Source organism: Alligator mississippiensis, chromosome 13, assembly GCF_030867095.1.
Source record: "Alligator mississippiensis isolate rAllMis1 chromosome 13, rAllMis1, whole genome shotgun sequence".
NCBI lineage: Eukaryota > Metazoa > Chordata > Crocodylia > Alligatoridae > Alligator > Alligator mississippiensis.
The window spans coordinates 23,604,067-23,619,556 of record NC_081836.1 but is presented as its reverse complement, the minus strand read 5'-3'; the positions used below and the strand labels follow the sequence as shown (position 1 = coordinate 23,619,556).

The 15,490-nt window shown below is 49.7% G+C and overlaps 1 protein-coding gene across 1 annotated transcript in view; it reads left to right on the top strand.

Moving 5' to 3' along the window:
* C13H16orf96 (chromosome 13 C16orf96 homolog) overlaps positions 1 to 4,552 on the top strand; it is a 39,042-nt gene extending 34,490 nt beyond the window's left edge. Inside the window, exons 14-15 of the mRNA XM_019489989.2 lie at positions 510 to 609; positions 3,279 to 4,552. Of these exons, the coding sequence (XP_019345534.1) occupies positions 510 to 609; positions 3,279 to 3,412 (234 nt within the window). The 3' untranslated portion in view covers positions 3,413 to 4,552. The remainder of the gene's footprint in view (positions 1 to 509; positions 610 to 3,278) is intronic.
* Positions 4,553 to 15,490: the final 10,938 nt, after the last annotated feature.

Sequence of the window (15,490 nt, the reverse complement as noted above, 5' to 3'; positions counted from 1 at the left end):
AATTTGGTATTTTTCTGGCTCCAAGACGGCAAACCCCATTGCTGAAAGAAGTACTTTTGGAAGGCAAAGGGAGGGACTTCTGGTGGCAAGGGTCAGGGGTTAGGGAGCGGAACTCATGGTCCCAAGATGGCAACCAGGTGGCAGGGTATCTATCAAGGGATGGGGCTACTCATGCAGCACTTGATGACTTGCCAAAACTTGGTAAGTGGCCCTCCACCCAAAATAATTGCCTGCCTTTGCCTTAGACTCTGCTAAGTGTGTGTCACTAGCATGTCAAACCAGGGAGCCTCATAAGGACATGGGAACACCAAGAGAACCTTCCTAAGGGGGTTGACCTTGCAGGGCAATAGGAAGGACAGTGGTTGCTGGCAAGAGGGTGAAGGCACATGGCAAAGGGAGGAATTGGGAGAGAGTAGAAGAAATTAATGTCCAGGAGGGTCTCAAGGCTCTTGGTTCCTGGACCTTGGTCTCCATGCACTTCCTATAGTATTCTGTGTTCTCCTCCATAGACTGAAGTTGATATTCTGGGCATCAATGGAGTTCTCTACAAGGGCAGGATGAGCTCACAAGCTGCAAAATGGGGCACCTCTCTAGACAAGGAATTTCCAGGTATGGTATGGAAAACAGCTCATCTGGGCACAACAGTGGTAGGGTGTGCAGCCCACAGCCCAGCACAGCTCTGGCCTGCTCACCCAGTTTGGAGATGCAGCTTGTGGAGGCTGCATATCTCAGCATATGACATGCTAGATTTAGACAAGGGGCTTAGCTATTTGGCTCAAAATGGCACATTGCATCTTGGGATTGGTAGACACCATGGACTGCACTACAGATGATAATATTAACAACACTACTAGTACTCCCTAACACTTACATGGCACCAGCCATTGGTAAAGTGCACAGAACTTCACAAAGGTCATTATCATTACCACATTTTATGTGCCTTAGCAGGGTTTCAATGTGGTTCCCTCACTGGCCAGTTTGGGTGTGCCAGAGTGAAAGATGCCAGAGTGAAAGATGTCTGCCCTAGGGTAAAAGCATTTCCCTGTAGCCTGGCTTCATGAATTTGGGCCTGTCTTAAGGGCCTGTGGGCCTGACTTCTTGCACCACTCAGATCTCCTGTGGGTGTCTCACCCCATTACCCCATCTCTTTCAATTCTTCACATGGAAGGAACCAAGACCCTTCGGCCACACTCAAGACATGGGATGGAAAGGACACGCTCTGCCACCAGTTGTGGCAGCCACTATGTGTCACCTTATGCATGTGAGTCCCTACCACCCTTGTGCTCAGGCTGTCATTCAATGTTAGGGGAATTCTCTGCTCCATAACTGTGTAGTGGAGTAAATAGCTGTCCTTGGCATGTGCCATGATAGCAGGTGGAGAGCAAGCTACAAAGACAGGCTGGTAAAATGGGGAGCAGTGAATCCGCTATGGTGAGACATCATTCTTGCACAGCATCACCTGGACAACAAGGAGTCAGTAAGCACAAGCAGAGGGAGCAGGGCAGGGGCAAGTGCATGGAAAGGCATGAAGAGCTGTGACTGGGAGTTATTATGGAAAGCTGTAAAAGCAGGGCAGCCCAGGGGTGGTGCAGCAAGGAGGATGGAGCCTGAGGAAGTAGGGAAGTTCTAGAAGAAGGCTGGGACAAATCAAGGAGGGTTTGGAAACTAAGGAGGCTTGCTCTAAGCTTCAGAGAATCACAGATGCTCAAAATTAGAGAGCACTGTTATGCCAGCCACAACCCCTGCCAGAGCCCCCTAGGTTGCCCTTGTCCAGTGGCAGCCTAACATTGGTCCTGGCTCAGGATCTGGCTGTCACTGGCTTTACCCTAATGGGGCTAGGGGCTGAGGATGAGTGTTAGTCACAGTGATGTGCAAGGGACACAGTCATGTGACTGCTACCCAGTGAGCACTCTGGGCATGTTCAGAGCAAAAAGAAGTGGCAGAAATGCTGTATCTGGTTCATGGGAAACACTGATATTTCACCATTTCCTGAGAAATGAACATGCTGAGAAATGTTTGTTTAGAATGCTTCTGTCTCAGAAATTTTTCAAAACTATGGGGATTTTAGGTTTGCAGTTTATCTTTTAATGTTAATATTTTGTTATGTTTACATTATTTTAGGAAATATTATTAGTAGTAACACATCATAGAATTAATCAGTTTTATTTTAAAAATCATTAAGTACAGCTGCTTCCCAGTGCTGGTAGAACCAACTTATTATTTCTAGATCGAAATGGGTGCATCTACATGTTCATTAATATGTCTCAGTTACAGCACATTAAGTTTAGTACCTGTAATAACGGATACTAACTCAATGCACAGTAACCAATGCTACTGAACAGTAACAGCGGTGCATACCTTTTAAGTGACACTAATGCTCAGTAGACTAATTCTACTGTGCATTAGTGTATTAGCATGGCTTTTGCCGTGATGCATTAATGCGCAGTAGAATTAGTCTACTGTGTATCTTGTGTCTTGTGTAGATGCGCCCAATGTCTTCCATTTGTGTTGTAATGAGATATTTTGACACTGACAACTTACACAAAAGCAGTTGGCACTCCTTGTGCTAATTGGAGGAACAACTGTTTGTAATACCCTTGCCTTAGCCTGGAATCATTTTGTAATCTATGAATAACAGCTACTTCTCTAATTAGTACTAGTGCTTCCCTTCTTGTCTTGTTCAAAGGGCCCAACATCAAACTTCGTGATCATAATACAAAATGAGGCACTTGGAGCCGGTGGTGCTTGGTCAGTACCAAAAGTAGCATCTGCTCTTAATTTTTTTTAAATAATTTTAAAATACCCATAACACTGTAAAACAATGCTGATGATCTTGTTCCAGCCTGCTCTAAGTGCCTTTCCTAGCTCAGCTCCATCAAACCTCTCCCCCGTGCCCATCAGTGAAATCTGTGCTGTTTTGCCACTGACATACAGACTCTGCTTATGTCAGAGTTACCCCACTGAGAGCAGGGAGCCAGGGCATCCATGGCTAGCTTGATGTAGCACTTTCATCACTGTGGGCTTTGACTCATTGTTTCACCTGCAGTCATAGTAAACTGAGAAGCCACAGCACCCTCCCCCACCCCAGTCTAGCCATGGACTGCTGTGAAGATAGTGTGAAGACAGGCTTCCTTTTCAAGCTACCCTATAAAGCTAATGTGAATGCAAAGGCCCACTCCTGTCTTCTGGCTTGTGGTTGTGACTTCCCCCTGACTACAGGCAGCTGGAATCTGGACTGAGTCAGATGATTTAATGCTTTTCTCACTTCTGTGTTGCAGCAACTGTTGCCCGGATGAGGGCTGGATCTGTAAGCGGCAAACAGCAGCCTTCCCAGGAGACTACCCTGGATGTCCCCATTCAGCAAGCCACCCCATGGCCTCTGCCAGGAGACAGGGGCATGACTGGCATGTGAGCCACACAGGGCAGCAGCAGCTCCACCAGCCCCACCTCTTTCCTTTCTACCCATTATTCCTGGGCAGCTTTAACTGGCAGGAACTCCAAGGCTGCTCTGCATGACCTCAGCAAGTTGAGCAAGAGGGATTTATGACTGTGTAGAGCCCATTGCTTGTAGGCAGGGAATTGCAGTCACCATCTCCACCATGAGCTGTTGGGTGAAAGGGCAAGGGCATGGGCAGGATGGGGCCGTAGGGCTGCCCTGGAGCATGTGTCATTTCATAATAAACTAGGGGGGCCCCTCTTCCAGTGCCTAAGCTCTGCATTAACACACAGACCTGGGGGCAGTCAGGGAAGATCCAAGTGCCCCTGTCTTAGCAGAAGCCCCAGGTCTTGAGAGCTCTTGGTGAGTACTGAAGGTGCGTGTTAGGGAGGCCTGTGGGTTGCCTGGCTGGTGAACAATGATAATGGCAAGCAGGGCTACACTTGCTGTGCTGGGGGTCAGGGAGCTCCTCTAGGCTGTGGAAAGACTGATGCTCTGGCACTGCCTTCTGGCTGTTCCAAGGACTGGCATGTCTCCATGCTGTCCACCCAGTAAGGCCCAATGCTTGCCTGATGCTCAGCAGCTTGTCCCTGCCCTGGCCCAGCAAACTGGCTCCTGGGACTTCAAAGCCACTGATTCTGGCTGCCTAGCTTGCTGGCTGATCCTCAGGGCTCAGCCATGTCCCCAGGAATATTCCTTCCTTCTCCTGCTGCCAGACCAGCAGGCCCTTGTGAGTCCCCACAGGGGTTGTAGAGCTGTAACCAACAGGACCCTGCACCCAGGCAGCAGTTGTGGCATATAGAGACACATACCTACAGCTGAGGCTCGGCATTGGTGAGTGACTCTCTCGATCCTAAAATCCCCGAGGCCTCCAGAGATTATTAACAAGAGCCCAAGTACAGCAGTGTGTGTGGGGCTAGAGCGGTTGGTCCCAGTTCTGTGCCTCAAAAGCATGGACTCTCCTAAACCAGCAGCCCTTTGCCCTGGAAGCCCCCTGCCCCTCTCCCTGCCAGCGCTAAGGTTGGACAGGAGAGGCCCTGCAGCTGCTCTCAACCCTGCTGCCCATCCAGATGAGGTTAATTTAAGGAACTCCATAAAGTTGTCACTTTTATAAGATGTGTTGGGTGGGATCATTTTGTTCTGAGGACAGAGGCCCAGAGAACAGGTAGGGTCACTGATCACACATTTCACAGGACCTGAGACAAGGGAGAATATCTGAAGACATTAATTTTTACCAGGAGTGGCTTTTCAGAGAGGGGTTACTTCTCTATGTTCAAAGGAAACCTTTGGGGCTCAATCTGACCTCGCTCGTGCCAGCGTAATGTTGGAGTAACTCCATAGAGTGGGTGATACCCAGATCAAGCCTTTTGCCACAAGGCCAATGATGCTAATCCAGCTTCAAGGGTGTCAGGAGAACAGCTGTTCCCGGCTGTCAGCTTTGTATTGTGCTAGTTCATAACACAGGTGTCCATGTCACCCAAACCCAGAGAGATGGAGACAGCCACAGGGACTGAACTCCTTAGTCCCACACTGAGCCCATTGAATCAGCAGAGCCACATTGCTGAAGAGACTTGCAGTGCTGCAGCCCGTGCTGTCCCTGTAGTGTGGACTCAGCCACATCAGTGAGTCTTAGTCCAACCCTCAGACAGTTTGGAAGGGGTTTCCCTGTTTCTGCCTGTTTGAAGCCCCTAGGCTGCATCTCTTTCACCTGGACCCAATTCTGCCTTTGCTTATCCACATGCAGATCCCTCAGTCCCAATTTATGGGCAGGAAAAACAAAGCACAGATGGGTGAAGTAATTTGCTCAGGGCTCTAAGAGGGAGTTGGTGTCAGCTCATGGATCAGAATGTGAGAGATCCTGGTTTCCCTGTCTCTTCCTGCCCCACACTTCTGAGTTAACAATACACTCTTGCCTGTAACACTGCTCCCACTAACTACAGTACTCAAGAGGGGCTGAGCAATGTTCCCTTTAAGAAGTAGTGGTCCGTGAGTGCACTGCTTCGATCCTGCTTCCCCCTTTTGGCGCGGTGCGGCACAGTCCACCGGTAAGTGTCCCAAAGTAAGTGTCCAGGTGGGAGCAGGCAAGGTTCGGCCACCACCCTTCTCCATGCTAACTGCTGCTCAGAGCAGTGCAGTGGAGTGCTGTGGGGCAGCCATGGGCTGGACACAGTCAATCGATAGACCTGAAAGAGAGGCACCGGGGCCGGCGTGGGACATGCAGGGCAGGCAGAGGCTCCTCCCTGAGGTGAGATGGGGCCGGGGGCTGGGGCTGGCGCGGGCTCCAGGGAACTGCTATGCTCCCTTGTATCGCCTCGGGGAGCAAGGAGGCATGTGGCATCAGGGCTGGGGTGTGGAGCAGTTCCCCGGAGCCAGCAGAACCTGCGCCAGCCCCCAGCCCTGCCTTGCCTCACCTCAGGGAGAAGCTGCTGCCTGCCCTGCATGAGGAGTGAGGAGCTTACCTTTGGTAAGTGTCCCACACTGGCCCTGGTGCCTCCGCTACACTCTGCAACCAGCTTCTCTCCAGGCGGGTCCATGGCCTTAAAAAGTTTGTGCGTGGCAAGATTTTTACTTGTGCGCAGCCGTGCACGTGCGCAGTTTAGAGGCAACACTGGGCTGAACATCCCTGGTAGAGCCAGCCAAGATGGCATGGAAAGCTGGAGTTGCAGGCACAATGGATCCCCAGTAAGATCACAGGGAGCAGGCAGCCACCCAACCTGTGCTGCAGCATGGTAGGTGGGAGAGCTGGGTCTGTGAAGCAACAGATGTGGGCTCCATAACACACAGGCAGCAACATGGGCTTGGATGGCAGGCTGCAGCATTGGGCTCCCTCCAAATGTATCAAGCACATATTGTTCTAGGAATAAATGTCCATGGCAAGGAAGCATGGCATCCAATAGATGGCAGGTTTGCTGTGCAGCCAATGGCACCACCCAGGCTATGGCCTGCACCTTGCAAGGGAATTGCTTTTTAAAATTCAGCCTGAAAAGTGTTTGCTGCTGTGCCAAGCTGGGCATTGCCATGCAGAAGCCATGGCTCAAGGCAGGGTAGCCCCTTTCTCCAGCAGTGAACACACATCCATGTTGGCTCTGACAGGACATTGAGTCTTTGTATTCTGAGGGCATCACCTTCAGTCCTGACATGAAGTTGAGGAACTGTACCCAAGATGGGTAGCGACCACCCATTGCTATGCTGTGGGGAGGGAGTGACTGAAGGGCATGGGCTGGGCTCCTTCTCCAAGTTCTAGGAATATCCTCTAGAAAGCCTACCAGGGCTCTTGATACTCCAGCCCTCAGCTGTAACGGTGTCAGGACATGGGGAGCCAGACCTTGGGGCCAATCAGGAACCAAGGTTACTGCACTGGGGCAAAAGCTCGAGGTGGAGATTATAAGCAGAATCCAGGAACAAGCTGAGGCCAAAAACCAGGAGGTTAAGAAGTAAGTGAGCAGACTGTAATCCAGGATCAAGAAAAGTCCTGATATAGGGGAAGTAGAAGATCAGATGCTAGGAGGCAGGTACTCAGGTATGAGGTACTGGGTGGCATTTTAGACAGCTAGAGGCTCTAGACAGGCCCCATTCAGCCTCTGGGAGCAACAACAGCATGGCAGTTTGGAGCTAGATGCCAGTGCTGGTCAGATCAAGCCCGAGTTTGAAGCAGCAGTCATAACATGCTTCAGTTTAGGTGCCGCTGTGATGCAGTCCCATGGTATAGATCCCCTGGCCCAGGAGACAAAAGTTGGTGTTCAATGTGCCCATCACTGCCTGGATCTGACAAGTAGGTGTGTGTTTGTGTCTGCTTTTCTGCAATGAATGTACTGACCTGCAGTCTCTGGGACCCTTTCTGCCACTGGAAGTTGTCCCAAGTGTCCCATTCCTGCCACAAAAGAAGCTGAGGAAAGACGTGGGCAGGCTACACATTTACACCAATGTAAATTACACTGGAGGTGGAGCAGAGATGAGCAGCTTTTCCAGGGCAGTGGGTCACAGCTGGTGCTATTATAGCAAGTTGCCATGAGTTTGGGAGTGGATAATAGTCTTCTGGTATACTTATTTAGTGTATGCTGTTTTGGCATATTGTTTAGCTGTCTTAAGATGATGTCATCCCCAGTGTAAAGAACTTGAAGACCACCAGGTAGCATAGTAAACGGACACAAGTGAACAATGTGGGACATGGTTTGAACTTGTCCACAGGGGCATTTGTTGTCAATGTGAAGGCCCCATTGGTATAGGTTTGCGGCACAGTGACCCTGTCCAGTTCAAAAACGGTTAAGTGCCCAATAATAGCATGGGCAGTGAAATCCTGGTTGATTGACTATAGGGTCAGAGATGATGTGGTGATTAATTTGTGCATGTGCTGACCATTCTTCATGCCATCTAGTAAATAAGGAAAATCAAAGGATTTTGAATGGGTGGACCATATTGGACATCTTGAGGAGAGCCAAGCTATTGGTCCAATACATTGACTGTGTAGGATTATCAAGAAGTCTGGCTAATAAGTTTGGTTGTGCAGTGGAGATGAGGGGGAGCAATGTTACTGAGGGCTGGTAACCATGGGAGTGGAGTGGGGCACAATGCCCCTGACACCAGACACATTGGAGCATGAAGTTGGGTGTCCACTAGTTTGCTGAGTGATGAACGAGCACATACAGGGGCACAGTATTCTGGAATTGAATAACAGTGCAGGAGCAGATGAACATGGCGTGGAGGCATTGGCATCCCATGTCTGCTGGTAGCAAGCAGCTACTTTGGTACAGTGGCTGAAACCCAACATTTACACCTGTGTCACTTAGTGTAGGTGGAACCCTGCTTTTCCCCATTTCTCGCCTGGATTCAAGAAAGTTACACAGGGGTAGGGCTGCACGTCGAGTGTCCACTCCTTACTTAGGCCTAGGTAAAGGCTGATTATGTTGGTGTAAACACATCATGCACCCAACCCCTAAGAGCCCAGTCCAATGACAGCAGGCACTATCCAGGACTGGCTATCGCAGGAGTCAGAAGCCCCTGGCACGCATGCCAAGCATGGCACACAAGACCATTTTGCTTGGCACACCACCGCCAGCCCAAGCTCTAAGCAGCTGCTGCCAGCCACGGAGCCCAGGCTGCTCCCAGCAGGCAGCTGGCAGACTGCAAGCCCTGCTGCAAGCAGACCGGGCTCCGTGGGCCGGCTGCAGCTGGAAGGCTGCAAACAGCTGCTCCAGGCTCTGGCATGTCGACACTCCAGCACCTTCTAAGGTAGACACCATGGTTTTTTTGGCACTCCGGCCAAAAAATGTTGCCTACCCCTGGGCTATAGCATGCTGCTGGAAAGCTAAACTCTTGGGTGCACACTGTATAGGCTATGGGCAGAAAGAGTAGAATGGCTATATATCTAGAACAGCAAGTTCAAATCCAGCCAAGGGCTACTCTGCTTATCATCTTTCCTTTGCAGAGGGGACCACATCTATCCAGAAAGACCATTTGGTAAGCACCTCCTTTCCCACTTGCCATGGTATTGACCCATAAGAACCCACAGATGTCAAAGCATGAAGGGACTAGTCTGACCTCCTGCACTTCCTTGAATTATTTTCTGTTTGAACTGAAGCAGATACTCAGGGAAATCCTGCATACACACACACTGAACTTATTAGAAATGTGTGGCTCATTTTGTGGTTGAATTTGTTTAGCTAAAAGTTCCAAGCATGGGATCTTACAGCATCTTTCCTCCAGAAATGTCTGTCCCACAGTAGACACTTGCAGACAGCTCAGGTTGCATCAGTCAAAAATCCACCCTTCTCCTTCTTAATGGCTAAATGGAGTCTGCTCTTGAAGTCTTCACTCTGAGGCATCTAGTTGCACAGGCAGCAGCTCCTCCTGCAATATCCTGGGGTTCAGACTTGACTGGCTTGTATTACAGTGTAACCACATAGGGAGAGCATTTCTCACCAGCTGTGGAGGATGTGATGGGTTTCTCACCATCATGCACAACACCTCAGATGAAGATGTCTGATGTGCAGTGCATAGGAGGCACCAGCTGGCAGCAGCCACAAGGATAGGTGGGTAGGAACAATGAGCATGGTAGTGGGAAAAATATTATAAATGCAAAGCAAAAAGAGGAGAGAAAGGGAAATCCACAGCTGCTGGGGTGACTGACAGTGGGACTCAGCTGTGTCTGCTGGGTAGCTGGAAAATGCTGCCCATATTCTGTCTTGGTCTATAACTGTGCATGTCATCTTGCCATGGAATTGAAACTCACAGGACAGGCAGCCTGCACTTACATTCAATTCCAAAAGACACCAGGGCAGCTAGACCCAGAAGGACTGCTTGAGCCATTAGCAGCCACTGATCCCTGAAGAGACAAACATGGTATGGCTGGACCTCTCCATTGCCTCTGCTCCATGGATACTTAGTTAATGGGGTCCTCTCATGCCATGAGCATCCTGGGGTCATGCCAAGGGTATTATAGAAAAACCTCACAGACATCCTTGAGTCTGCCAAGAGTTGGAGTGGGTACAGCCAGAGCATGCTGCCTTCTAGTGATCTCAGGCTGACAGAAACTGGTTCTAGGGACCACTTCATTTGGCACAGGTTAGAGCCTTCATTTGGCACTGTTACCTTGCTCCACACTGCTGTGTGCTGAATTAGCCCTCAGGACTGCAGGAGGAAGGTAGCCCTGTATACCTGGCTTGATATGTACTAGATGATCTAGCCTAGTGATTCCATAATCTATTACTGATCAACCCCCTGAATAGCACCCCACTCCTACCCCACAGCACACAGGACCTTGCACTGCCAGTGCTGTGCCCAGTGAAGAGAAGTCCCAGAGTATGCCTGTCACCATGCCACTTCTGGGGCCTGGAGGCTGTAATTCCTATATGGATATCAGTATCTCTGCCTGCTGTCTCTGCCTCCCCTATGCATTCTTCTCCTCTCCCTTTTCTCTCTGCTCCGTGGTGAAATCTATCTTCACTTGCATTTTGTTGATGGTTGTGGTAACCCCCAATCAACACTGCTGGCCTCTCTGATGGGTAGTGGAGAAATCCATACTCTTCTTAGGGCAGTGCCTGGGAGTCACAGCAACCTCCTCCCCAGGGTGGATTTGTGACTGATGCATGTGTACTGCAGTAATCTGACAAACACCCCCATTCTCCTCATGCACTTCCCTGATGGAAACTGTACTGTCCAAGACAAAGCCATCTTATTATTTGCAAAGGAAGGCAACATATGGTGATAAATGCTGAGTACAGACTGCCCAACTAGGATCCAGCCCCTGTGGTGCCAAGGTGCCCCACTCAGAGCCTGATATGTGATGTCTGAAAGAGCAGGAGCAGTGTAATCTGTGAGAGGGCCAGGACTCTGGGGCATGAGTCTCTGGGAGTCATGCCTAGCTGTTAGCATGAGGGACAAAACACAAACCCCAGAGTAAATAGGCCTCTGGAAGTCTGCCTTTTAGCTCCACCTTTCTTGTACTGAGTGGGCCACAACTGCCAGCCTTTCTCTTCAAACCTGACACCAACAGCCTTAGCCTAGCAAAGGGATTTGTGGTCACATCTCAGAGCAGAGACTGACTGGGGCACTTGGCTCTGGAGGCCTTTCCTGTGTGGTACCCCAGATCTGAAAACACTGGCCTTAACCTTATTAAGGTTGACTGGCAGATGGGACACATACACAGCAGCAGGATATAGGGCAGGGCCAGGGGTGGGCCTGGAGGGGGTGCAATGGAATGGTCACAGAGCCCTTTTGGATCATGCTGAAGGATCAGCAGCCAGGGGCTTTTTTAAAGTTCCAAAGTGAGTAAGAATTCTTCCACTCATTCCCCTCCTTGCTCAGCAGCATGTTCCTTTCCCCATATTCCCCCTCCCTTGCCCATCGCTGCAACTTTCTCTACTGTCCACAGCTGACCCAGTGGCAGGGTGAGCTCCACTCCTGCCCAGCTCTAGCCAGGCTGCGTGGGGAGCTAGGCTCAGCCAGAGACAGTAGCAGTAGTAGGCATGTTCCCCACCAGCCTGCTGCTCCTGCTGTACTGTGTCAAGCCTGACTTCTCATGTAGCTGCTCCCTGCAGCCCCATCTGGAGAGGAGCAGGAGTGGCCAGGACAAAAATAGTAGCGGGAAGGTCTCCCAGAGGCTTAAATAGAGTGGCTTCTGCTCTATGCCATTCTCTGCCTGTCACAGTAGTGAGGATAGTAAGGATGGGAGAAGGGGGTTCAGCCATGCCTGATGTTCTGGTCATTACTTGCAGGCCCCCTTTTTAAAAATCCTGAATCCAACTATGCGCAGGGCAGGCATCCAAGTGCTGGGCTGTTAAGAGAGGTCTGAAGGGAGTTTCAACTCCATGAACTATTCAGCTCTCTCTCTTCTGGGCCTGCTGACACAGGCAAATGCTTTTGTGAGGTGGATTCTTGTCCATTAAACCTAGGCCTGAGAATCCACATAACATCCCCCATCTGTGTCCTTCTGATGTGCTCAAAGTAATGATTCCAGGATAACAAGTGTGAAGGAAGGGTGAAGGAAATGTCCCATAAAGCATGAACAGCTGTGGGGGAATCCTTGTGCCCTATTCCCTGCCTCTCTCCCATGCCTAGTGTGACAGCCCTGAGCTGGGGGACACCCCTAATGTGAGTGGAGGAGTCAGAATGAATCCCTGGGCATTGATGATCACCAACCAGCTTGCCAACAATGGAGCCTAATTAGTTCCAGTAGAGGTGGTGGTTCCTGGCATGTGGCTGGTTAGTCGGGCTGTGCGAAACAGCACCATTCCGCTTCAACTTCCATTTCGACGTAATAGTGTTTCATTTCAAGTTCTGGTTCATTTCAAAAGCACAGTTCTACTTCGTTTTGTTGAAACTGTTTCGCTGTTTTGACGGTGTTTCAACATTTCACCCATAAGCTATAATGGGGAAGCACAAAACTGCCTATAACATTGTCATTTCTAGCCTGATTCAGATGAAACTTGCAGGGATGGCATGAAGCCTGCCAAGTTACAAGGAAATAGGTGCAGAAATTTCTGGGAAACTGCACCTCAAGGTGCTGACAAGCAAAACTGTTGCTTACCGGCAGTGGCAGCCTCCTGTCTTACGGCAGGCAGATCTGGGGGCCCACACCCCCAGGAAGACTGCGGGGCTGTGCTGGACTCCTCCTGGGGGTGCGGCCCCTGATCTACCTGCTGGATAACAGGAGGCTGCTGCTGCTGCCTGGGACTGGCACTGGGAAGATTGGTGCTGCCGCCCAGGCAGCAGGAGCAGCCTCTTATGATCCAGCAGGCAGATTGGGGGCCTGTACCCCCAGAAGGTCTGTGGGGCTCTGCTGGACTCCCCCCAGGGCTGCGGGCAGGCTCCTGATCTGCCTGCCGGATCACAGGAGGCTGCTTCTGCTGTCTGGGACCGGCAGCAGCACCAATCTTCCTGGCACAGGGTGTGGGCTGTGCCCAGTGCCAGTCCCAGGCAGCGGGAGCAGCCTCCAGTCATCCAGCAGGAAGATTGTGGGTCTGCCTGCACCCCCAGGAGGAGTCTGGCAGAGCCTCACGTCCCTCTTGTAATCTGGAGGCAGCCTCCTGTGATCCAGCAGGCAGATTGGGGGCCCATACCCCAGGAGGAGTCTGGCAGAGTCCCACAGCCCTCCCCGGAGTGCGGGGGGGGCAGTCTGCCTGCTGGATGACAGGAGGCTGCTGCTGCTGGCTGGGACTGGCGCTGGGCACAGCCTACACCTAATGCCAGGAAGACTGGTGCTGCCACTGGCCTCAGTCACATGCTGTCCAGAGGAGGGCCACTCGCATGATCAGGGGGCAGTAAAGCAGGCCCTATGAGGGGAAGCTATAGCCACAAGAGAAGGCTGAGAGGGGTTCTGGTGGCCGTCTATAAACTGGCCACGGGGGAGCAGCAGGCAATGGGAGAGTCCCTGTTCCCCCAAGCACTACCGGGAGTAACAAGGAATAACGGCCATAAGTTGACTGAGAGTAGATTCAGGCTAGATATCAGGAGGCACTACTTCACAGTCAGGGCAGCTAGGATCTGGAACCAACTTCCAAAGGGAAGTGGTGCTCACTCCTACCCTGAGGGTCTTCTAAAGGAGGCTAGATAATCACCTAGCCAGGGTCATTTGGCCCCAGCATTCTTTCCTGCCCATGGCAGGGGGTCAGACTTGATGATCTGCTTAGGTCCCTTCCAACCCTACCAACTATGAAACTATCATATGGCCCGCAGATCCAGGGGTCCACACCCCCAGGAGCACTGGGGGATGTGCCAGAATCCTCCCAGGGGGGCCCCCGGATCTGTGCTGGATGACAGGAGGCTGCTGCTGCTGGCTGGGACTGGCACTGAAGCCAAGTAAGCCTGGCTTCAAAACTCGAAACGTTTTGAAACTTTCAAAACATTTTGAGTGCCCTTGTTTCATTTCAAAGCTGTTTTGAAGGCTTTTGTTTCATTTTGATTTTGCTGTTTCGAGCTCAAAATGCATCAAAACAGCTTTGACGTGAAATACCTGGCAAAATTTCACACAGCCCTACTGGTTAGTACAGGAATAGGCACCACTAGAAGAACTGGAATGCTTGAGGGCCTGGCTTGACTGAACTGCTTACTTAGTAGCTGGCCTAAACTCAGCTGCTACCATCAAAATGCAGCTCTAGCCTGCTGCTTTCCTTCTAAATTAACAGCGGTCATGGCCCCCTGTAACAAGACATGTGTGTGGATACCTTTACCAGTATTATGTATAAGTTGTTACATTTGCCTGGGGATTGCAGGAGGGAACAACAGAACTGTAGGCAAGGTACTGTTTTTTGAACAAACAAGCTTTATTCTATAAACTTAATTCCATGGTCTTTTGAGAACTACACATGGTAAAAGGAGTGGGGTGCAAAGAAAGAACAAAAATTGGAGTATCTCAGAATTCCAGAGGAGTTAAAGCTGTCCAGTAGCAGAAAACTGGAAGAAATTTAAGCAGAGCTTCACCATATATAAGATGGCCAATGGAGCTACAGAGAAGAAAGATTCACTCAAGGTAGCTATTTTTTTAAATATAGCAGGCCCAGAAGCTCTGTCTCTTTAGAATAGCCTATAACTGTCAGAAACAGAACAGAAAAGCTATGGCACAATAATAAAAAAGCTTGAGGAATATTGTATACCCAAACAAAATTAAACCTTTGAATGGTATAATTTCCACATGAGTCAGCAGAAAGAATATGAGACAATAGAGGACATTGTCAAAGACCTCAGACTACTGAGCCAGACATACAACTTTGGAGACCTAAAAGAGTCCATGATTAGAGACCAAATAGTATTGGGTATAAGGAATACAAGCCTCAGGAAAAGACTGCTAGAGGATCCTGCGTTTAATTTGAAAAAGGCAGTTAGAATGTGCCTTTAGAATGTGCCAAGTGGATGAGATAACAAATGCCAGGCTGCAGAAGCTGGAGGAAAAAAACAGAATGAGCTGAACTAGATAGGATTTCAAGACTGAAAAAACCTAAGGCAAGACACAAACAATACAGAAAGGAGGATCTCACTATGAAGCAAACAAGAGGAGGCCAAAAAGAATTGCTTGAAGAAACAATGGTCAGATGCAGATGCTGTGGGGGGTTACCACAAATCCATGCAATGCCCTGTATTTGATACATGCTGCAACAAATGCAAAAGATTCAATCACTTTGCAAGAGTTTACAGAAAGGAGCAGGATGCACCACACAAGAAACAGCAGGTGCATGCTCTATGCAATGAGGAAAAGGAAGAATTCGTCACTGGTACAATTCAAGAAGTTCATTCTTCTAACAATTGGACAATCAACCTGGATACCAGTGGACTAACAGTAACTTTTAAATTAGATACAGGGGCACAGGTCAATGTAATACCAGAATACCTTATTCAAAAAATGAAAACTAAACCCGTGTACTATGAGAATAAAAAAAGTGAGACAGAGAGCATATAATGGAACAACCAAGGATGTTTGTGCAATGAATGTTAGACATGAGTGTAATATAGTAAAAATTCAGTTTGCAACAGTCCCAAGAAAGCTAGTGCCAATTATTGGGTTGCAAACGTGTAAAACTCTAGGCTTGTCATTGAGGGACTAGAAAGCAAGAACATAGAAGA